At 46.3% G+C, this 22991-nt stretch overlaps 1 protein-coding gene across 5 annotated transcripts in view; it reads left to right on the top strand.

Moving 5' to 3' along the window:
- Positions 1-22991, top strand: part of PPIP5K1 (diphosphoinositol pentakisphosphate kinase 1) — a 44213-nt gene that overhangs the window by 742 nt on the left and 20480 nt on the right. For 4 of the 5 annotated variants that reach the window (XM_066328092.1, XM_066328091.1, XM_066328090.1 and 1 more), the window contains exons 1-23: positions 3487-3799; positions 4086-4260; positions 4757-4952; positions 5045-5135; positions 6124-6209; positions 6444-6598; positions 7593-7694; positions 7979-8140; positions 9246-9367; positions 9824-9925; positions 10657-10743; positions 11171-11246; positions 11745-11854; positions 12775-12860; positions 13255-13383; positions 15349-15470; positions 16263-16445; positions 17330-17471; positions 18116-18339; positions 19245-19372; positions 19855-19969; positions 21319-21426; positions 22684-22800. In XM_066328092.1, the coding sequence (XP_066184189.1) occupies positions 4114-4260; positions 4757-4952; positions 5045-5135; positions 6124-6209; positions 6444-6598; positions 7593-7694; positions 7979-8140; positions 9246-9367; positions 9824-9925; positions 10657-10743; positions 11171-11246; positions 11745-11854; positions 12775-12860; positions 13255-13383; positions 15349-15470; positions 16263-16445; positions 17330-17471; positions 18116-18339; positions 19245-19372; positions 19855-19969; positions 21319-21426; positions 22684-22800 (2790 nt within the window). In that variant the 5' untranslated portion in view covers positions 3487-3799; positions 4086-4113. Of the gene's footprint in view, positions 1-3486; positions 3800-4085; positions 4261-4756; positions 4953-5044; positions 5136-6123; positions 6210-6443; positions 6599-7592; positions 7695-7978; positions 8141-9245; positions 9368-9823; positions 9926-10656; positions 10744-11170; positions 11247-11744; positions 11855-12774; positions 12861-13254; positions 13384-15348; positions 15471-16262; positions 16446-17329; positions 17472-18115; positions 18340-19244; positions 19373-19854; positions 19970-21318; positions 21427-22683; positions 22801-22991 lie in introns of those variants that run through there. The other variant, XM_066328089.1, reaches the window with a different exon arrangement.

Below are 22991 nucleotides of genomic sequence, written 5' to 3'. Positions count from 1 at the left end.
GCTCGCCGCTGTACGCGGCGCAGGACTGCTCGGTGTGCGGGGTGAACCGAGAGACTGCCTCGCTGCTCCCCACGCTCCGGGTTTGCAGCTGTGTTCGGCCTCACTGAAAGCGCTGCTTGAACTGACTGAACTTGACTTCACCTTCCTGGCTGTAAACACCTTGAATGCCCGTGTTACCAGAACAGAGGGGTTTCTCTGATACACCATATCCAAATAGTTTTAATTATTAACCCTAGAATAGGTGATGTTTCTGTTCTGAAGCAAGTAAGTGCCCATGATAAGAGCACAGCTTTCACCATTTTGAAGTATGGAATCAACCTTAGTGCAAACAGGGCCTTGTAACAGTGGAATTAGCTCTCTGTGTCACTGGTCATACAAAGGTGTGTTACTGGTCATGCATGCAAACGTACTTCCCTGCTCAGGGTCTAAGCTTTCAGGGTTGGTTTTTTTTGATGGTTGGTTGGTTGTAGGGCCATCAGTAGTTTCAGGTAGTTCTACAAGACATTGCCAGTATTAGTGTTTTAAAATGCCAGCTGTGTGTATTCCTAGAAGTCATGATCCTGCACTTACTTGACCTGGCTTGGCAAGGCTGTGGGTCTCTTTTAAGTTGGATCATGCTTGCAGGCTTTCTGCATACCAGGGTAACCCAAATTCCTGCCACCGGCAATATGACAGGGGAGCCATGTTCCTGTCCATCAGCCTGGCACTACAGAGACTGCACCTGCATCTGCACCTTTTGTTTAAAAAGTGAAATTAAACAAAACCTTGACATGCAAACCCACTCTTTGGTTGGTTAATGCCACACAAACCTGAGCCCCAATAACTTAATACAAGACCTAATCACACCTTCCCTATTAAATGTCTGGTACCTCAAAAACGGGACAGAAAGAATCTCTTTACTTTGTGAGCACTCTTATCTGAACAGCGCTGAAATGGTCTGTTGGGAAACCGGAACACAATTTACTATCTTGTTTCTTATCACTAATACAGGGCAGTCTAGGGAGCCGAATCAGTCCCAGGCCTTCAGAGGCAAGGTCTGTGGTTCCATTTAGGGTTGTGTGTCAGCAGATTCGGATTTCTGATTGGGTAATTATGGTAACCTTTGGTATGACTGTGCAGCAGATCACAGCTGCCCTTCTTGGAAGTGCAGCAGGAAAGTCTTTAGCTGCAGTGGCTGGCATGTACTTCCTCCTGTATCTGTGACAGAACTACCAAGCCTGAATATTCTGACTCAAAGCCAGAATCATCCTTAGCTTTTGTGTGCCAGAGCTGCATTAATGCTCTTGTCTCCCTTGGATGACACAGTCAGCAGCATTAACTCAACACTGAATTTTCTTGCTGTGAGAAAGTGAAAGATGAGGCCTGTAGCACTCCCAGCAGCTGGGAACTGGGCAAAATGTATGGCTTCCATGAGCAGCTAGCTCAGCAGTCAATGGGGACAGAACTGTCAGCATGCTGTGGTTGGTGTGAATAGTGTCAGCTGTGTGCCATGCAGGAACCTGTTCCATAATGGCAATTGCCACCCTCCTGGTATATGAGCCCTGTGCCAGTTCAACACACTAGAGCTGGTTCAGGTGTGGTGGGCAAACTTCCTGCCACTGTCTTTAGATACCAGAATAGAACTCCACTTGCCTGTGTCCATTTAAGAGCAATTGTCTGAGTTTTTGATGCCTTAGTTATGCCTGTAGCTAAAAGTTCTGTTTCATCAAGATTCTGTAGTTGCTTGGTATAAGTCTATGGTAAGGGATCTGCTTTTAAGAAAAACTAGGAAAAGGTTCCAGTTAACCCTCTCCCCACACCTGAAATCATGAGGCTTTCCTTATTAACAGTCATGGGCATGCCTGTACTATCAGTGGCTGTCAGCTTCAGTGAGGCTCTGAGTTTTTACCTGGTGTGAGTGTGGTGTGCCATGGCCTTGAAACAGAGCTATAGAGCAAGGAAGAGTCTTTTTCTCTGGAACAGGAGGAGGAATTTAGAGAAGGTGTTGCTTTCTGAATTCTTAGGGCAAAGGTTTTCCTGCTACTTGATCTGTTTTTTTTCTGGGAGGGAGGGGAGAGTAGGGGATTGGAGAAAATAACCTCCTCCTCCTTTTGCGTGGTTTGCTTCACTTCATTAAGTCATCAGCTATCAAGCTGATAGTATACCCGCTGAGGGCTCATTCTGCACTGATGTGCTGAGGCTACAGGACACAGGCATAAAAATGGTTCCTGAGTATGTTGGGAATCGTACTCTTGTCCTTCTCTGGAGATAGCAGGGTTATGTGGAGTGCACAGTAAATACCTCTATAGCCTGGTCTGCCAGTACTGTTTCTCCCACTAGCAGTGAGCACTGATGGTGAGTATCAGCTCTGACTTTTGCTGATTGAGACCTTTCAGTGCCAGATGTGTGCTGTGCTTTGAGAATTTTGTGGGAGCAGCAGCACTGGGCTCGGTGCATGGGACTACGATGGAAGAAATCATCCTTGGTGTGGTATGTACAAAGTCCAGGCTTGCTGTGTGCCCTGTGTGGTTTCTGTTGAGTCCATGTCCACTCCCCCAGTGGATCCAGCATGATGGCTAATGGGCTTGTAAGCAACCAGTGCCTGGTAGTGTGGCTGCAGGTCCTTGTCTGATGTATTTCTGCTCCAGTGCTTTCTCTGTACAGTTACCTGTTACATTTCCTGCGTTTTCTGGCACCACACTGTCTTTCTGCCTGGAGGCCTTCATTATTCTACCCTTATTTCCAAGGGGATTTCCCAAGCAGCTGGATTGATCTGTGTCTTTTGCATTTCGCACCCTGCTCAGGTGAATTAAGGCAATCTTCTGTTGTGTTCCCAGTGAGGGGATTCTGCCTGCCCTGGTGCCGTGCTGGCAGAAGGCTGATGGCTTTGGGGTGTGCCTCCTATTGTTGCTGGAGGACTGGGAGCTGACAGCTCTATGTGGCAATGCAGTCTTTTGCTATGTCCTGGCTGTGAGGGAAGGCATCACTGAAGAGGAGGAATTCAGTAACTCTGAATCTAGGAAATGCTGGAAATCATGTGAGACTATGAGAAGCAACGGCAGAGAATGTCTCATGTCCAGTTTTAGGAGGTACTTAATAAGTGTTCCCAATGTCCTCTCCTCATCGTTGCCATTATGCAGGAGGAATGCTTTTGGCTACTTTATAATTAGGAAAAGCACAGTGAAGGACGCCTACTTGACACTGTGGGTGGAGCTTAGGTGAACGGTGAACAGCTGTGTCCTTGGCATGTACAGGTCAGTTGAATGATGTGTTCAGACTCTGTCCCCTCTGGGGCTGGCAGTGCTGCTCTTGAAGGTGACAGTGGAGGACATGCTCCTTTCCTGGCATTTCTAACTCATAGCATATATTCAGCAGGTGGTCAGTGGAGGTGGTTGTTCCACTCTGCTCTGCACTGGTCATAGCACTAAGCCTGTCTAAGTTTAAGAAGCCTGTGGACAATGCTTTCAGGCACATGTTGGGGTTCTTGGGATGTCTGTCTGAGCTGGACTCAAACCCAGATAGCCTGACCTGCAACCCAAACTGTTGCTGATGCTCCCTCTGTGTCTTCTTTCCCTGCCAAAGAGTTTTCACTTGTTTTTTCTCCTCCCTGCAAACTCATGCACCTCTCAAACTGTCCTCTCTGTTACTGTAGGTCTTCTTGAGCTGAAATGATGAAAATTGGCAATTGGAGAATCACTGTCACTGACTCGAGCTTTATCCTGACTTCCGGAGTTCCAGTTGATGTCGTTGGGCATATGAGTCTGCAGGAGCGTCCTCTGTCCCTGTCCATGATTTAGGCAGCGGCTGGACATGCATCACTGTAAGGGTTACACAATTTCAGTGCTGGTGGTGACATTGTCCCAGTGCAAGGGAGTTAATTGCAAAATGGAGCTGCTTAGCTAAAATGATCCAGAATTCCAGATCTCCTCCCATCCTTAGAGTGTCTTCCTGTTCCCTCTTTTTTGCATTGAGTAGCACTATCCTTGGGCTCCCTCATGCTAGGTCAGTCCCTGCCCTCCCCACCATCACTTGTTTCCATCATGCAGCTCACCGTGCTATTGTCCTGCATCTGACCTCTCTCTCCCTTTTGTACACTGTAATTCCAGAGCGGGATGGTCGGCCACCAAAGCTGCAATGTCGTCCCTGACGACCTCCAGTGAAGGAGAGAACTCCACTCCCAGGTTTGTTGTCGGTTCCAGAGATGATGAGACAGAATTTCTGGGATCAAACATGAAGACAGACGAAACCGATTTCTTTGAAGATGATGAAGAGGAGGAGTCGGTAAGGAGGTCCCAGCATTCTGGGCTGGAGCACCTGTGTGGAATCCCTGGGTCTCAGCCAGGTTTTGCATGGTTACTGCTGGGGCTGCAGGCAGTTGGGTCTGCAGGGGACATAGCACCTGGCTGTGTGGCACAGCTGTGGGACATGGCAATAGCATTTATGACAGGACACGTCACTTCATGCTGCTGTGCTCACTGCCTCAGAAAATCCAGCTTCTTTGCATGCAGGTCTGATTAGGGAAAACTAGTGGATTTCTTTGTTCTAGAGACTTAATGTGACACTCCTGTAAACCTTTCTGTTTCACTAGCGAATTTTTTGAGGAAAAGTCTGGCACCTGTGGGAAGTGTAAAGGTGTCTCTGCAGAAAGAAAACATTAATTTTTTCTGTAACCTTCAGGAACAGGACACAGAAAAAATGATCTCCATCTTGTGACTGCTTTTGGCCCCTATTCAGTGTTACTAAATCCTAAATGGATCTCTGTCTTCCCCTCTGTCAGCCACCAGAACGGCAGATTGTGGTGGGAATCTGTGCCATGACCAAAAAGTCCAAGTCAAAGCCCATGACACAGATTCTGGAACGTCTGTGCAAGTTTGAGTACATCACAGTGGTGATCATGGGGGAAGATGTTATTCTGAACGAACCAGTGGAGAACTGGCCCTCCTGTGACTGCCTGATATCCTTCCACTCCAAAGGTAACACATCTGTAGCAGTCCTTAGCCTGCTTGAGCTGTGGGCAATGGAGTTTCTTTTCAGCCTTCCCCTCTTTCCTCACCCTGTGTTTCAGGATTCCCCCTGGATAAGGCGGTTGCTTATGCTAAGCTGTGCAAGCCATTTCTGATCAACGACCTTGATATGCAGTATTATATCCAGGACAGGTGAGTGTCTGTGAGCTGCTAAAGCCCCTTCCCTCTTCCTCTGAGTCTTCTCAGTGTGCTGTGGAAACTTCATTTTTCTGGTCAAAAAGGAGTGAGATGAGGAAGATGGAGACCTTAGCAGTGGCTTTTTGGGGTTTCTTCAAAGCATGGAGGGGAATGCTTTGAGGGTAAAACCACTGAGACCATGTAAAACCATGCTTTGTTTTCTGGTGTAAATGTAAGGAGTGGCTGGGATGTAGGGAGTGGAAAAGTTCTCACAGAACAAGGCTGCCATGACTAAATCAAAAGGACTAGTCTCTAAGCAGGACAGTCAGGTGGTGAGATGGGGATCTGGATCAGAAATTGGGAGCAAGGCTGGGTCAGGATCTGTGAAGCATGTGACGGTCAGACATGTGAGGTTTCTCAGTCATCTGTTGGTAGAGGCCACCAGCAGCCACGTCCTTCAGCTCTTTTACCCAGGCTGTTTTGGCTGTGTGTGAGTAGGGCTCCTAACAGATCCCAAACCTCCTGCCTTGTCCTTGGAGTGGTGAGCAGTGATATGTGGGTGCTGGCAGGCACCAAGCTGTAACTAGTGAAAGAACTGGGGTTTGCCACTTGACATAAGATGAAAGAAGGTTCCTCCTGCTTCTGCTAGGCCTGGGCACTGGACAGCTTGGCATGACAGGGCACTCTCCAAGAGGGCAGGTCTGGGCAAATGCTGTGTACTGGGTGTGCTGCTGTGCTTTGGGCACATGCTAATAATTCTGTGTCCATGTTTAGGCCAGGTAGAGATTTACTCTGGGGCATCTGTGTCTGGAGCAGGAGTGAGGTAAACCCCATAGCCTGTAGGATTTGTCCAGAGAGCATATGCTGAGAAGTACCTGCAGTCTGCCTTGATGCCTGTTTTTGTTCATCTGACTGTATTCTTCATCAGTGAGAGCAAAGCCTTTCCCTTGATGTGTACTGAGGACCTTCTAAACTCTTCTGCCACTGCTTCTGTCCTCTACAGGCGTGAAGTGTATCAGATCCTTCAAGAAGAGGGAATAGACCTGCCCCGCTATGCTGTGCTCAATCGAGATCCTGACAGACCAGAAGGTGGGTGTCTAACCTCTACTGAGAGCCATTTCCCCAGGCTCTGCTATTTAAGATAGTCCTAGGGCAGAGCCACAACCCCTTCCAGGCCCATCAGCCAGTTTTGCTGTTGGGACCTTTGCCACAAAAATCCCCAAGTGACTTATGAGTCAGCTCTCTTTGAGGTGACTGCCAGTTTGTGTCCTCTGCAGACTGTCTCACCTTTCCTCATGAGCTGCTGCTGTGCTCTGTCCTCAGAGTGCAACTTGGTGGAAGGAGAGGACCACGTGGAGGTAAACGGAGCTGTTTTCCCAAAGCCATTTGTAGAGAAGCCAGTCAGCGCCGAAGACCACAATGTGTATATTTACTACCCAACGTCAGCAGGTGGGGGCAGCCAGCGGCTCTTCCGTAAGGTGAGGAGGGGTCTCCAGAGCAGGTGTCAACAGACCTGAGACCCATGTGGCTTCAGGAAGGAGTGTTGGGGCAGGTGATGGGGAAAGGAAGGTTTTGTGTTGGGGAAGACCAAGACCTTCTTAGAACTTTTAGTTCAACCCTATCTACCTGGGAACCACAGAAGGACATATTTTAGTGGTAGTGCAGACTTCACCTTTTCCATCCTCTTGGTGACCTTTATCCTGTAGTCATGGAGCACTGTGTCTCTTTCTGAATTGCATGCTGATTTCTCCAGAATTCATCAAGATGAATTTTTCAAAAAACCTATGTTCCTGTAATTTAACATCATTCTTGCCCTTCCCATTTAGAGTAGCTTGCACACATGATAAAAGCAGTATCTATTCCTAGATTCCACAGGAAATCTGCCCTTACTCACTTCCTCTGTTTTGCCAGTGAACAGTTATAGTTGTGATGTATCTTTTTTTCCAATCAGTTACGCTTCTGCCATTAACAATCCTAAAATGATTGTTCCCTTAGGTAAAATACAGGTGTATTCATACAGGTGTATGAGGTTGTATCCAAAGCCTTACTAAAAATGAAAACAACACCATCCTCGATGTCAGTAAATCAGTCATGGTCCTAGAAGGAAGTTAAATTGATTGGATTATCACCTGTCATAATTTATTTTCATCTGCATATTACTTAGGCTTCTTACTTTGTAGGTCTTTGTTAGCTTTTTTTAGTTCCATATCCTTGAAGTGACTGGAGACATATTAATAGTCTAGAATAACTTTTCTCCTCTTTAAAGCCTGGAAAATGACATACCTGCTGCCTGCATTTTAGTCTCTTTTGTTCTCCCTAAATAAGCATGCTGTCACGGCTGGGGGGCCTGAGATGCCAATCCATTAAGTCTGCTAAATTCTCTACATATGGGATAAAACTTCAGCTCTTCTGCTTCCATCTAAGAAAAGGATCCCCATGCTCTTCTCTGAGGTGTTTATTCTGTGCTCTCAGATTGGCAGTCGGAGCAGTGTGTACTCTCCAGAGAGCAGTGTGAGGAAGACGGGCTCCTACATTTATGAAGAGTTCATGCCTACGGATGGCACTGATGTAAAGGTAAGGAAAAGTCTGGAATGGAGCCTTCTTTTGTCAGGCCTGGGGGAGCTGAAAGTTCAGCAGTTCTGCTTAGTCCTACTTAGGCTCTGGAATGTGTGTTTAAGCTTTGAGGTGCTGACTGTGCAGTTTTGGCCTCAAAGTGGGAGCAAGTGCTCTGTAGATCACGCCAGGAGGAATGTGTGAGACCATCTCATCTCCTTTTCTGTGTTTGCAGCAGAAATACCTTCTGGAAGCTGCAGTTAAGTCTCAGTGGCTATATCAGGTGTAACCCACTCTATTCCCAGGTGTACACTGTTGGGCCGGACTATGCCCATGCAGAGGCTCGCAAATCCCCTGCTTTGGATGGGAAAGTGGAGCGGGACAGTGAAGGGAAGGAAATTCGTTATCCAGTCATGCTGACTGCCATGGAGAAACTCGTTGCCCGTAAAGTCTGTGTAGCCTTTAAGGTCTGTATTTTCTTTCCTGTGCAAGCAGGACTCCACAAATGTCTGATCTGTGTCAGGGTTGGTGTTAAACCTTGTCGTTCTGGCATGTCTCAGGCATGGCAATCCTCTATGCCTGATGCCACTTGTTGGTCCTGCTGGCTATGGCAGTTTGCTAGGCAGAGGTGACTTGGAAGGCAAGAGGGCCTCCAGCAAATGCCCTCTGGGCTGGCAGGTGCCTGGTGTCCCACATGCATCTGAGCATTTAATACTGTATCTTGAGCATGCTGCTCTCCATCTGACCTGTGCTCATTCTGTCTTGACTATTTCCTACTTTTGTTTATGTGGAAAATTTTGTCTTATTTTCTTGGGTTTTTTGGTTGGTAGGTTGCTTTTTTTGGTGTTTGTTTGTTTCTGTGTTATGTTTTTTGGTTGTTTGTTTGGGGTTTTTTGCATTTTGGTACTTGTGTTTGGTTCTTTTTTTGTTTGGGCTTTTTGTTTGTCTGGTTTTGGTTTTTTTAGTTTTGGGAGTTTTTTTTAAGCATGGTCCTGGTGCTAATCGATGTTTTATTTTACAGTTGGGTAGAGTGAGTATGAGTCTAGGTATGGTTCCATGGCATGTTCAGCAGTGTCAGTGGAAGAAGCACTGGGCTCCTTGTTCCACTGCAACTGGCACCCCATGTAGTTGGGCTGATGCAGACTTGGTCTGTTTTCTACCTTGTAGCCTTTTCCATTTAGTGATGGGTGTCTTTGCCTGCAGCACTTCTTGTCTGTGCTCGTCAGTCTATTTCAAAATGATTGGATTTGAAAGGAAGAGCAGGATATCCAGGAGCTGCTCTGTTTCAGGCCTTCAGAGCTCTGGGATTGGCCCTGATGGCTTCATCTGGGGCCTTGTGGCTGGGGCCTTTGGTACAGCAGTGAAGGTATAAATGTCTGACTAATGGCATGTCTTCACACTTGTTCCAGGCTTGTGAGGTGGGCATGGTGTGGAGGATGGCTGTAGCATCAGCAGGGCTGAACTGGGCAGCATTGGCTGGGTCTGTGTATGCCCCACTGGCAGGGTAGATGTTGTTCCCCACTGCTTCCTTCCTGTGTATCTAAGTCCTAGATCCTCTGCTTCCTCCTGCAGCAAACCGTGTGCGGGTTCGACCTCCTGCGGGCCAACGGTCACTCCTTTGTTTGTGATGTGAACGGCTTCAGCTTTGTGAAGAACTCCATGAAGTATTATGATGACTGTGCCAAAATCCTTGGGTATGAACAATTCACATTTTGATAAGGTGGTAAGGTAACTCACAGCAAAGTAAAATGAAATGTGGAGTCCTGATCTCAGTATGTCACAGAAGTCTGCAGGTGGTTCACGTGAGTCATTTGTTCAGCAGGTGAAAGCTTGGCTCCTGGAGGAATGGGTTATTTTCAACCCCTGGAGCTCCTGCCTGCATTGGCATTAGCTGTCTTTTTCTACAACTAGATATATCTTCCAGGACTTTTCATTGCATGCTAAGCCCAGTTGTGGTCTTGGTGATGTGGAGGAAACTGGTACCCCTTCGGGTTGTCCTTACTAGCCTACAGTGAGATAGGTGTCTCTGCAATGAATGTGAGGGAAAATTCTGTGGCTCTCTTCACATCTTTCAGCAGGATTGCTAAGGAGGAGGTGGAGAACCAAGGGAATGGATTTTCTTGTGAGTGTTGTATTTTGATTTCTTCCAGAAATATAATTATGAGGGAGTTGGCTCCTCAGTTTCATATCCCCTGGTCCATCCCAACAGAGGCAGAAGACATCCCCATTGTCCCCACAACTTCAGGCACCATGTGAGTACCTGCCATCTTCTCAAAAGGATGCCAGTGATGGCTACATGAGGGACAAAGTGTGAAAAACCCTGCCCAAGGGCCTGACACCACTAGCAGCATGGCATGCTCCAGCTGCTGTGCTGCTTGCAACACTAAAATGCCTGTAGAAAGGCTTAGCTTATGCACATGGAAGTTGTGACAGGTTGGAGATTACTTGTAGGTTTGATGAGTGCGGATGAGCAGTAGCTGAAAAAATTACAGAAACTGCTTACATGGTTTTTGGAGGGTCCAAATTCTTCATTAGGACAGGAATCAGGAAATCAGATCAGGACAGATGCGCTAGCTGGCTTCTACATGGAGAAAGTGCATGTTGAGCTACCAGTGAAATAGGTGGAAACACTGAGCTGAAATATTCATATTACCCATATGCTTAGCAGCCCTTCATTTGATACCTTTGGCCTTGCCAGTTTTCTAGCATATAAGGCTAGAAGACCAAAGGCAAAATTTTTTTTGTGATCCACAGCGTAGTTGTACACTGGCATGAAACCACTCAACTTGGTAGTGTCTGCAGAGATTTAACTCCCTCTGCAGCCGTGGCACTTGTGTCTGGTTTGGTCTGGGAGAAATTCTACCTCTGCTGAGGAAAGCAGCTGTCAGAAGAATGGAACTGAAAGAACAATGGGAAGATATTTCCTGGTGGCACTTCTGGGGTATGGAGGCATATTTGTCTTCTCTATCTTGTGTTTCCCCAGGATGGAGCTTCGCTGTGTTATTGCAGTCATCCGTCATGGAGATCGCACCCCAAAGCAGAAGATGAAGATGGAAGTGAAACATCCCCGGTAAGAGCCAAGGGAAGAAGGGAAGGGACGAGGGCCTATTCTCTAAAGCAGGAGCAGGAGCAGAGGGCTGAGTGCATAGGAGGCAGTACCTTTTCGTGGCCCATCCAAGCAAATGCTTTCTGACCAGTTGAGAGAGCCTCCTTTCCCCACAAGGATCCTGACACCTTCTATGTGAGCACTGAAGGGGAGAGTGAAGGTGTGATAGGTGCTGAAAAGGGAGGTGCCCCACCAAATGGGAAGCTATCATCTGCTTCCTGGTTGTATTTTGAAAAACACTTGTATTTTCAGAATTTCCAAAGCAGAGGGAAGAGCCAGCAGCATGCTGGTTCTCACTGAAGGGCAGAGACTGAATGCACATGTAGGGATGACCCTCCTTATATTATTGAAACAGCAGAAAATGGATCGGCATTCTTTGCTGTTTGTTCAGGTTCTTTGAATTATTTGAGAAATATGATGGTTACAAGACGGGGAAGTTGAAGCTGAAGAAACCAGAGCAGCTACAGGTGAGGAAATACATTCTGGGGTTACTGTGTGGGATATGCAGGTAATACAAATCCTGGTGCAAGCTAGTTCTTTGGGAGGGTGCAAACCTCCAAAAGGGCAACAGTCTGTCACACAGATGCTCCCTGTCTCATTCTGCACCTTGTGCACACTCACCTGGGTGACAGCAGGAGAACAGAACGGAAACTTCTGCTGCCTGATGCCCACACTGTAGGGATGCAGATGACCTGATGCAGCTTGCCCACCAGGTGCCTCTGGTGACAGATGTGTCCATGCTAGGGACTGGGACAATTGGAGGTACCTGCCTGATTCTCAACAGCACAGCATGGGGATTAAGCAAACTGTAGTGTGAAAGTTTCTCCTGCCTGAGCTGTGTCTTATGAAATGACATGCCTCTGAGGAGTGTCTGCATGGACCTGATGCTTGGGTGAAGCTGTCAGGAGGCTTTACAGGAGTGCACTGGTGAGTCTGAGGCAAAATTGCTCTTTACTTTCCAACAGGAAGTGCTGGACATTGCACGGCAACTTGTGGTGGAGCTGGGAACTCATAGTGATTGTGAAATCGAGGAGAGGAAATCCAAACTGGAACAGCTGAAGAGTGTCTTGGAGATGTAAGAATTCCTATCTTGGTGCACTGTGGGTTTGCCTCAGAGCATGTGATATGGAAACAAGCTGTGCTGCCGGTGCCCTGGCCATCTGGCTCCCAGAGATTGGGGTCTCCTCTGTCCCCTGTTAGTAACTGTCCATGAAAGGCATCATGCTCCTCACCTTTTCTCCTTGACATCAAAGCCCTACTGATCCTTGTCCCAAGTGTGTCTGATGTTTGGCTAAACAACTTGAGGCAAAACTGAGCTTTCTTTGCTGCAGGAGAGGAACTGAGGTCCCGGAGGGACCATGTTGATATGAGGCATTTTGATATAATTGGAACAAAACTTGTTTCAAATAAAGTTGTCCTGATGACAAAAGTTTAGCAAAAATGAGTTCAGAAAGCATGAAAAGATGTTTGTGTCCTCTGATGTTTTGTACAGTCAAAATAAAGTGGTATTGACACTTTTAAACAACACCAGGGTTCCTCTCAGGACTGCAGCTAGCTATTGCACAGACAGGCAGCATCATGTTCACGTCATGTCTCTGGAGCTGTGATTCCCTCCTCTGCTCTTTCTGCTCATCGGAGACATGGTTATCCTCATGGCATCTGTCAGAACGTTTCTTTCTGTGATCTCATTAATCCACTTGTTAAAGATGTAGATAGAGTTTAAAGCCCTGGTGAGGAATGACAGCACAGACTGCTCTTGGTAGAAAAGCAAGGGAGTGGATCTTTGAATTTTGTTTGAGGGAGCTGTTTGGCTTTCTGTGGGGGTGTATGCTGGGTTCTAGGGAAATGACAAAAGTCATGTTCCTTGGCTATGGGTGTTGTAGCAGAAAGTCTCTTGCCTTTCTTCTGCTGTGTACTGCCTGGGGGCCTCTGGGCAAAGGTTGGGGGAAGTTGATTTTTTTCAGTTTTGTTTTTTTTCTCCATCCCTGGTGGCAGGTATGGACATTTTTCCGGCATTAACCGTAAGGTTCAGTTGACTTATCTGCCTCATGGACATCCGAAAGCTGCAAGTGAAGATGAAGGTAAAGAAACCTGATGGTGCTACCCTGATCTTTAAGCCCAGAGTTCAGGTGTGAATGCAGCTACCCTACCTGTATAGGCCTCTGGACATGCAAGCAGCATTGGTGACCCATATCTTATCTTTGCTCACATCACAGGAAGGATTGGAGGGATGCCAGGACACCCTGGCTGGCTCTACAGGGCTTGCACTTCCAATTTTGTGAATGTCAGCCTATTCCTTCAAAAACTAGTGACTCTGAATTTCTTACTTGCTGATTTGTTTCCGGGGGATTTTGGGTCAGGCTTGTGTTGAGAACACATTGCAAGGTGCTAATGGCAACATCTTCTTCTCCCATCCTCTCCCTCTGCAAATTCAGATATGAGCTCTGATGTAGTGAATCCCTGTTTGTCTCCTAGAAGCTCGCCGAGAGTCCTCCCCCTCCCTTCTGCTGGTGCTGAAGTGGGGTGGAGAGCTGACCCCAGCAGGAAGGGTCCAGGCTGAGGAGCTGGGGCGAGCCTTCCGCTGCATGTATCCTGGAGGCCAAGGTGAGTTTGTCCAGGTACCTCTGGTCTTGCCCCATGGCTGCCAGGCTGCCCAGCCCAGGTGAGGATTGCTCAGGCATCTGTGGCTGTATACAGCCTCTGAGATTAGTTTTTGTTCTTTTGAGTTGGCATGGTAGGGATTAATAATTCAGGTGTGTTTTGCAGCCAAAGATCCATAAGCTTACCAGAGAGTTTGCTGTTAAACTTCAGTGTGACTTGGAGTGCAACAGCTTTCTTTATGTAATATGCCAGGATTCAAAAAGACAGGTGGTTCTAATAAAATACATTCTGATGGAGCAAATACAAAATTTATGAATGGTTAGCAAGGAATTTAGGTCAAATGTAGAGAAAAGACAAGATCTCTCTTGGAGGACAGATAATTCTGCCCTGAGATAGTAGAATAAGAAGGTAACTTCTCCATATTTTTTCCACCATAATTCTGTGATGCTGAAAAGCATCTAATATATGCACAAGTCAACAAGAGCTGAAAGGGAAAAAAAAGCCTGATGAGATTGCCTTTGAGTCAGGAGTAATACACTGGATTGATCCAGTGAACTGAGTATTAGATATGCTTGTCTTTGACTTGTATGTTTAATTAATTCAATTTAATTAGTTACATTTCAAATTAATTAAGCAAATTTAAATTGGATTGGAGAAGATTTCCTTCTGGAATAGGAAAGAGTTACCTTTGGTGGAAGAGAATTGGGTCAGGGGACACTTAACCAAGCTGGATATATGTGAACCCAAGGGCCCTGATGGGCTGCACCCATGGTTCCAAGGGAGCAGGCAGGTGTCCCTGCAAGGTCCCTGAGGATTCTCTTTGAAAGACTCTGGGGATGGGGGGAGGTGCCTGAGGACTGGAGGAGAGGAATTGTTGCTCCTGGCTTCAAAACTGGCAAGTGGGAGGGCCCAGGGAACTGCAGCCAGGTCAGCTTCATTACAGTCTCTGAGCTGGAAATGGAGCAGCTAATCCTGGAGATCATTCCTGGGCATATGAAGGATAGGCAGGTGACTGTGAGTAGTCAGCATAGATTCACAAAGGGAAGTCATGCTTAAACAATCTAATAACCTCCTACAAGGAAGTAACCCCTGTGCTTAGATGAGAGTCATTGTGAGCAACAGCTTTGTAGACTTCTGCTCCATGTGGCCACTCATGAAGAGGGAGAGATCTTGTTTTGCAGGGAAGTGCTATATGTTCCTGGGTAGCATTTGGTGCCTGGCAGCTTTCCCAAGACATACGTCTGACTTCTGGCTTGTGCCTGTCCTTGTCTGTCAGAGTGTTTCTCCGAGTTGTGAGCTCAGAGCTGGGAGTGGTGTTCCTGTCTTGTCATGCAATGTGACTGGGTACTGTGCAGAATTGCCCTGGGATTCCAGGTAGCAGCAAGTAGTGACCACTGCCACTGTCACTGTTTCTGTCTTTGGAGGTCAGACTCAAGAGCTGCATGAGTTACTTTCCTTCATTACTGATCTGCCTCCTGTGGTTGACTGAGCCATGAAAAATAAACTGGCATTTTGTGCCATGAGGTAATTGTAGCTGTACAGGATCCACTTTGGAAACTTCCCTGCTGAACTGCCCTCCCTGCAGTTCTGAGGGCTGCAGGACCCACTCTCATGCAGAAAACAAGCAAAGGAAGTGATATTTTTGGTGCATCTTCATTCTGCACCAGGGTATTCAGGCTAGCAGATCTACTACAGGCTGTTCAGTAGCGTTTGCTGCAGAATTTGGGCAGCATCAGACTTCACTGGTGAATGCTCACTTTTTTCCTCAAAATTAACTTTCCCAAGTTAAGCAAAGCCTTTCTTACATTTTTAGTCCTTGTGTATAGCTGCATAAATGCTGCCTATGCAAGTGACTAATTCTCTACATTACTTTGTTACTACAATAAAGTTTGTTTGTCTAAACTAGTATACTCAGCTGATAATTTTACAGGTATGAGAATATGAATTTTGAGTTGTCCTTGGTCCCAGGTGATTATGCTGGTTTCCCTGGCTGTGGCTTGCTCAGACTGCACAGCACTTACCGCCATGATCTCAAGATCTACGCCTCAGACGAGGGGAGAGTTCAGATGACAGCAGCAGCTTTTGCAAAGGTCTTTCTTCTCTTTTGGGCATCTGTTTGTTCTGCTTCATTACTCTTAAAATATGCTGCTCCGAAAGGAAACCCTGATGAAGTCTTGTGATGAGGAAGGAGTTTTCCTAGGATCTTGTCCCTCTCTCTTGGATGGACTGGGATGCACTGTGCTAATAGCAGGTGTATGGGGCAGTACTGAACATCTGGTATATCTGCACACACCTGTCACCTTTAATGTCCTGTGCAGGACAGGACTCTGACTCAAGAAGGAGTTATGTATAGATTATTGCTGGTGCTTGATGTTACAGCACACCAGATGTACTGCTGAGTATTGATTGCCTATAGAATGAATGTTTCTGGGGTGTCTGCCCAGCCAGGGGGCTTATTCCTTGCCTGCTGCATTTAAAAGGGGAGTGAAATGTCTTTGGTGCAGTGTGGGGTGGGGACTATGGAGAAGATAGGTTCATTTGTAGCAAAAGCCAAGGGGAATCCTGCAGTGGCCTTAGCTGGTCTTTGGAGCTTTCATTGTATTAACATTTTCAAGCAAACTGAGTTGCTTGAAAGTTCAGCCTGCTCAGCAGTTGCCTAAAACAAATCTGGGGCTGCTGCAGGCAGAGCTGTCCTTTGCTTGAACAGCTCTAGAAGCATACCAGTCATCTCTCACTGAAGAGAATGTTGCTGTAAAACTGCCCTTCAAGGACAGTTGAGATTCCACTTGGATTGCCTGAATTCTGGCCATGAAACTACCAGAATTTTTTGTTGCTTGGGTTGCACAGACCTGAAATCCTTGTCCTGTGTGGTGTGGCTTTAGGGTCTGCTGGCCCTGGAAGGAGAGCTGACCCCCATCCTGGTGCAGATGGTGAAAAGTGCCAACATGAATGGTCTGCTGGACAGTGACAGTGATTCCCTTAGCAGCTGTCAGCACAGAGTGAAGGCACGACTACATGAAATCATGCAGAAGGATGCTGAGTTCTGTGAAGAGGATTATGAAAAGGTAAAGCGCCAGTGTGGCTTCATTGCTCCCTGTATCTGGAAGGAGAATAGCATTGCTGTAGTGGTTTGATGTGAAGTGTGTGGTATGTGAACAGTGGTTTGGTTAATTTGAGATGAATTCTGGTCAAAATGACAGGATATGTATGAAAGCATGCAGGTCAGTAGCCCTTGCCCTTCTTTGAGTGACAGTCCTCTGTGTTGCTCTGCTGTCCCTTTCAAGTCTGATTATGGTGCCTTTCTTTCCCTTCAGAATTCCCAGTTCCTTTTGTCCTTGTGAGTATGCTGAAAGAGCTCCTGCATGCTACTCAGATCAATCCCAGCTGCTGTGGGCAGGGAGTCTGCCTCACTGGATTCTAGATTCATATGTGCACATATGAACAGATCTTTTGGTTACAAATTGTTGTGTGTCCTGTCAGGTTCTTACAGCTGCAGAGTAGAGAGCATGGGCTGCATCCAGCACAGCAATCACTGAAAGCACTATTTCTGCTTCTCCAGCAAGTCTGCAAAATACTGTTTTTCCCAGGCTCTGAAATGTGATTACTGGAGTGAAATCCTTCAGGATTTCCTTTCAGGAAAGGAAGATATTTATCAGCTCAAAGAACTACTTAAAATGAAGCCCTTCTGCTCAAGCACAGAAGCAAAATGAGATGAGTGGGTATTGTAGGTGGAGGGAGGGCCAATCTGATGGGAGCGGTTGTTTGCTCTCTCTGAGTTTGATCCTGAGGAAGATTTTAAGACTGATTCCTAGGAATAGGCCAGCTTATTGTGCTCAGCTGGGAGCCCAGCTTTTGCCACAAGTCAGAAAGCAGTAGAGCTGCAAAAGGTAGGTATTTTGTGTTCCCAGTTTGTGAGGACTAACTAATCTCTGCTGGAATTTTCTTTCAGCTAGCACCTACAGGCAGTGCTTCTCTGCTCAACTCCATGACTTTTATCCAGAACCCAGTTGAGGTCTGTAACCAGGTGTTCACCTTGATTGAGAATCTCACCTCCCAGATACGAAAACGTCTAGAAGACCCAAAATCTGCAGGTGAGCAACAGAACTGGAAAGGGTTGGGAAAATATTAATTTATTGGTAGATCTTCAGAGCTCCCAAACACCACCAGGGTTTGTTTGTCTGTAGCAAAGAAACTGTGAAGTGTAATTCTGTACGTGCTATTGATGTGGAAGGTTCCACTTTCAATTACTGTTAAAGAGAGCTGTAATGTAAAGGAAATGATACGTGCATCTTGGTTTAGAGTAAATGTAAACAGCAGCAGTAGCCTGGAGGGGTACACCTGTGTTTTTACCGGCTTTTCTGGAGACTGTAAATAGCAAGTTTTTCAGTCACAATTTGCTCCTTTCAACTTTCCTAATAACAGTGCAGAAGTTTTACAAAGGCATGCATCTTGGGGACCTGCCATGGGATTTATGGCAGACCTAAGCAACAAGGCAAATGGTTTCGCTTTTCTCAAGCATTTCAGAAGTAGCCTATTGCTGCAGGTTAAAACTCCTGCAACAGCTCCAGTGACTTTTCCAGACTAGTACTCCTGTGGATGACACAAGAATTGGAGCCCTTTCATGCTGGGAGAAGTCAATCACAGCTCTCACTTGAAATCTCTGCAGCAATAATCAGGATTCTGTGACTCTGTGGTTCTAGGATGTGAATGTGGTTTGATGTTCTCTGCTTTTTAGACCTGCAGCTGTATCACAGTGAGACTTTGGAACTGATGCTGCAACGCTGGAGTAAGCTGGAGCGAGATTTCCGCATGAAGAATGGGCGCTATGACATAAGCAAGATCCCTGATATATATGACTGCATCAAGTATGATGTACAGCACAACTGTGCACTGAAACTGGAAGGCACAACTGAACTCTTCAAGCTCTCCAAAGCCCTGGCAGATGTGATCATACCCCAGGTATAGCCTGTATGGCAATGCCTGTGGCGCCAATTTCTGACCGTTTGCCTTTGTGTTTTGTCTCGATTCTCTTGCACATTAAGTCCCAAGGCAGCATATCACAGTAGGGTGTTTCTCAGATCTGTCTTAGTGTTTGTATAAGGCCAAAACCATTTATGACTTGAAATGTGGTAGGACTTGGCTTCTGGTTGAGGATTCTGGTAGGGTCAGAGTAATGAGCAGCTGATGCAGCTTTTCCATGTTCATTGTAGTGCATCACAGCACAGCTCCATGCTGCATGTGTGTGCTACAGCAACATTCCATCCTCCTCCACATGCAGGGTTGTGGAAGTGAAGGAAGATTTCTTTGTTAAAGTTCTGACAAGTTTGTTAAACTGGGACTTGTTCAGTTTGCAATGTTGAGTTGCTTCTTGCAAAGTTTAATTTATATGGGATGAGTTTCTACTAGCAATGTCCAGCTGCTGCTGTAGAGCAGAAGTGGTTTAAACTTTTTCAAGTCTTGCTGGTGAGATGCAATCTGACCTTTTTTCAGCATAACTCTGTTTTTATCTTTGCAAATAGCAGTTGTTGCTTTAATGCTCATGCTAACTCAGGGTATAAGTTTGTGTTTCATGAGATCTGAGATTTGCTTATGGTACTTACACCTCTCAGCTGTTGGAAGGATACTGACAGTCATGTGCAGGCATAACTGGGGTTCTTGGAAGAGTCTCAGTGCTCTGTTACTCCCTGTAATACATAGGAAAAAAATAGTGAAAAGTGTTGAGTGGTATTTCTCTTCCTATCCTTGCTTAACTAGTGGTGCTGCAGACTGGGCTGTTGAAGTTAAGTGTCCTTTTGTGAAGAACCTTTATGTGAGAATATCGCAAAGAACCAGGGCTCAGGATATCTGTTGTTTTGTTCCTGCAGGAATATGGGATTAATAAGGAGGAGAAACTGGAGATTGCTATTGGCTTTTGTCTTCCTCTCATTAAAAAGATCCAGATGGACCTACAGAGAACTCATGAAGATGAGTCTGTCAACAAACTACATCCGTTGTAAGGCTTGTGCTGCATGCTGCTGGCAGTGGGGAGGGCAGCTATGGAGCAGTGGGTGGCTCCCATGCCGGAAGAGTGTACTGTTGTGGAAGGGGGTACTGATCATACACTGAACGACACTCCAAGCTTCTGCTTGTTGGGGCTCCCAGAACTAGAAGGCAGTTGGAGAAGGCACATTGAGACTGGTGACCAGAAGCACAGGCCACAAAGGCTTGTACCCATTGTAGCTGGATGGGGATGCCTCATTGCTTTCCCTGCACCAGCCCAGTGTAGGGTGATGAGCCACCTACTATGTGTCTCCACTAGGATTCCACAAAATCTGTTGCTCCTGTGCCCAGTGCTCTCATTATTTGTTCTGTCCTGCTGCCTTTGACATTTTCCTGTGCAGGGCTGTGTCATTCCATTAAGTGTACAGAAATGTTAATGTGTGATAGATGGGAATTCATTGGCAGACAAGTAACTGCGGCCTGATTTTGGTTTAGGTACTCAAGAGGAGTTCTGTCCCCAGGTCGCCATGTTCGAACACGGCTGTACTTCACCAGTGAGAGCCACGTGCACTCCCTCCTCAGTATCTTCCGCTATGGGGGGTTACTGGATGTAAGTGTCCCAGCAATGCTCAGAGAGTAAGCCTCCCTACTTTTTTCCAGTAGCCTTTTCCAAGGTGGACAGTGTATGTTTGTAGGTTGCCCCTTAAGCCAGCTCTCCCACTAATGCTGTGCATTAGTGGCGTCTGGCCAGCTCCGTCTCTGCTGTGTTTGCATGCTGCAGCTTCCTGCCTTTCTGGCATGGAGGAGGATTGTTCTTCCTCAGTGCCTCTCTTGCTTGCACAGACATGTTTTCTCCAAGATCTGTCCTCCTAGTTTCAGGAAAGTAGGCCACTTACCTGTCTAGGAGAATAGCAGGATGAGGCAATGGGGATGAGTGAATTTCTTCCTTCCTGCTTCCTTCAACTCTTTAAGAGCTTGGTCCTGTATTTATTTAGTAATAAATAAAAAATCAGTGTTCTTACAGAGGAAGTGACTTGAGGTTGCAAATTCACGAGTTGTGCTCTCTACCAGAGAGGCAGATGACACATTTTTAGGGATTAATACATCCAACTCACCCTTCACTTGCTCTCTCTTCACCTGCTTCCCGAGTGAATTGGCATGCAGACCCTGAGAAAAGCTCTGCTTTACTCTTCTCGAGAGGTTCTCTGATTTATCTTCCCATTTTTAAGCATGGTCTGAAATCCCTTGAGAATTTGGGCTTGCTTAGCAGGCATGATTTCTGGTGTCTGTGGCAGCTTAGCATATCTATGGACAGTGATCAGAAAATCACTCACTGAATAAGATGCTCCCTTTTTCCCTTACCTAAGTGCCTAAGGATGCCATGTTGCCAGCACAGGGATATTGGGCTGCTTCTGGGTTCATTGTAATGGAGGGTTCAGTTAATGTCCATCCACATGGTGATTCGCTCCACAGCATCATGGGTGGCACTTCAGGTGTGACCATCTCCTGGCAGTGAAGGGTGGGCTGCCCTGCTGTGCAAAGCCCAAGGGTTCAGCATGTCTACAGATTTTTCATTCAGCATCAGGTAAAGGCATTTCACTTGGTCCCTTATTTAGCACAGGTTCATTCCTTGTGCTCCTTTCTGTAGTTTGAGAATGGCTGTGTTTGGAAACCTGCTGTGGGCTCTGCTTGTCTCCAGTCAGCGTGGCACAGTGGCTTGCAGCTCAGATCTGCACATGGGTGGCGTGGAGCAGCTGTAGCATCCCTCTGTGCAGTTGCTCCTCACTGCAAGCATCCCACCACATTGCAAGGTCATTTCTTCATGCAAGTTAAGCAAGGTGCTTTTGTCCTGACAATGTTACCTTGTGGAGAGAGGAACTCTCTCAGTCCCATTTCTCTGAATGCTGCAAAGTGTCTGCTGTTGCTTATCCCATGCGACTGTTTATGTGTATATATCAGGAAAACAAAGACCAGCAGTGGAAGAGAGCCATGGACTATTTGAGTGCTATCTCAGAGCTGAACTACATGACCCAGATTGTTATCATGCTCTACGAGGACAACAACAAGGTGAGGGATAGAGCAGTAGGATACAATGCTTCCTGCTGCATTGCAAGGCACGGTCCTCAGAGATGAGTTCAGTTGAAAGTCTGTAACTTGAGCTCTTGCTGCTTGTGAGCAAAAACAGATGGATCATTAACACAACTGCTAGATTTTAGTTTATGTGGGAGGCAGTGACCCACTTAATGCTTGTTACATGTAAGCAGAATGTCACCCTGAGCAGTAATACTGAACTTATGTAATTAATACTATTTTAAAGCATTTCCTAGTGCAAAATTATTTGCTGTTTTTAAGTATTAATTGCAAGTGAACAGTAGGAAAAAAATAAGTAAAACTGAGTAATATTTTATTTGTATTTTTTAAATGTATCTAGAAAATATCTGAAAATTGCACATCCATAAACTATTTTTTATTCTAAAAGTGTGCTAGTATAGTTAGGGAAGTGTATACTGGTATATTCAGGAAGTAAAGAGAATCGTTCAATGAACAGCTGGAATGTGGGAGCTGAGGGTGTTGGTTCTGAGTAGGTTTGCCACCAAACTTCATGTCCTGGTCATAAGATCTTGTGATTTAGGTCTGTGCTGCAGGAGATTGTAGTGGTGAGGGGAGCAGCCCCTTACCCCATACCTTATGGAGTTAGACCTTGTATTCACAGAGCTGATGTGAACTTCTAATGTTAGAAGTGTTAGTGTTTGTTGACAAGTGATACTTTTCAAAAAACATGTGACTAGAACTCTCATGAGTAGTGTGGATATGTCAGTCAGTCAAGATGAGTTTATATGAGTTTATGTCATTAGTGCCAGATATTGTAAAAGCTTTTGCTTTCTTAAAAAAAGATTAATGAAGAAATTGTTATTAGAGACAGTTATTTAAGTCTTGGAACAGCTTGACTGAAGGTCCAGGAGGGACCCAGTCTCCCTCTGTCCTGGCATAGTGCTGGGTTTGCAGCAGGAGTGAGTCAGAAGGGGCTGGGGTTTAGGGGGGTGTGTATATATGTAAATAGAGCCCAGTTCTGTTATACTCCTTGGTGGCTGTTGTCCCAAAATAGCAACAGTCAGAACGATCAGGGCTGTCCTTTTGGATGGGACAAACCTGGAGCCATTCTGTTCATGCTTGTTGCTCCTGCTTTCCCTGCAAAGAATGGGCCTGGGATGCGTGATGGCCTGCACAGTAGGGTCGGACTTGGCGTGTGCTGATGGTAGGATTAACTGGTTTTGGTTTTTTACCTATTTCCTGTGAATTTTACCTATTTCCATGTGTTCACAGGACCCCTCCTCAGAGGAGCGTTTCCATGTAGAGCTGCATTTCAGCCCTGGCGTCAAAGGCTGCGAGGAGGACAGGAACATACCCACAGGGTTTGGATTTCGGCCAGCCTCAGCAGAGGTAAGTGAACACCTGGGCAGGAGCTGCCAGCCCCAGGGGACACTTGGGCACTCTCCTGCTCTGTCTGGCCCTGCTGCAGAAATTTTCTTGGCTAGCAGTGCCCACAGGGAGCTGGCAGGTCATGTCCATGTCCCGTTTGGGTTCATCAGGGTGGCTGCTGGGACTGTGGGTGTCTCCTGAGCTTGGCAGAG

Source organism: Sylvia atricapilla, chromosome 13, assembly GCF_009819655.1.
Source record: "Sylvia atricapilla isolate bSylAtr1 chromosome 13, bSylAtr1.pri, whole genome shotgun sequence".
NCBI classification, from domain to species: Eukaryota; Metazoa; Chordata; class Aves; order Passeriformes; family Sylviidae; genus Sylvia; species Sylvia atricapilla.
Note: the sequence above shows the minus strand (reverse complement) of the source record. Positions and strands in the feature narration are given on the sequence as shown.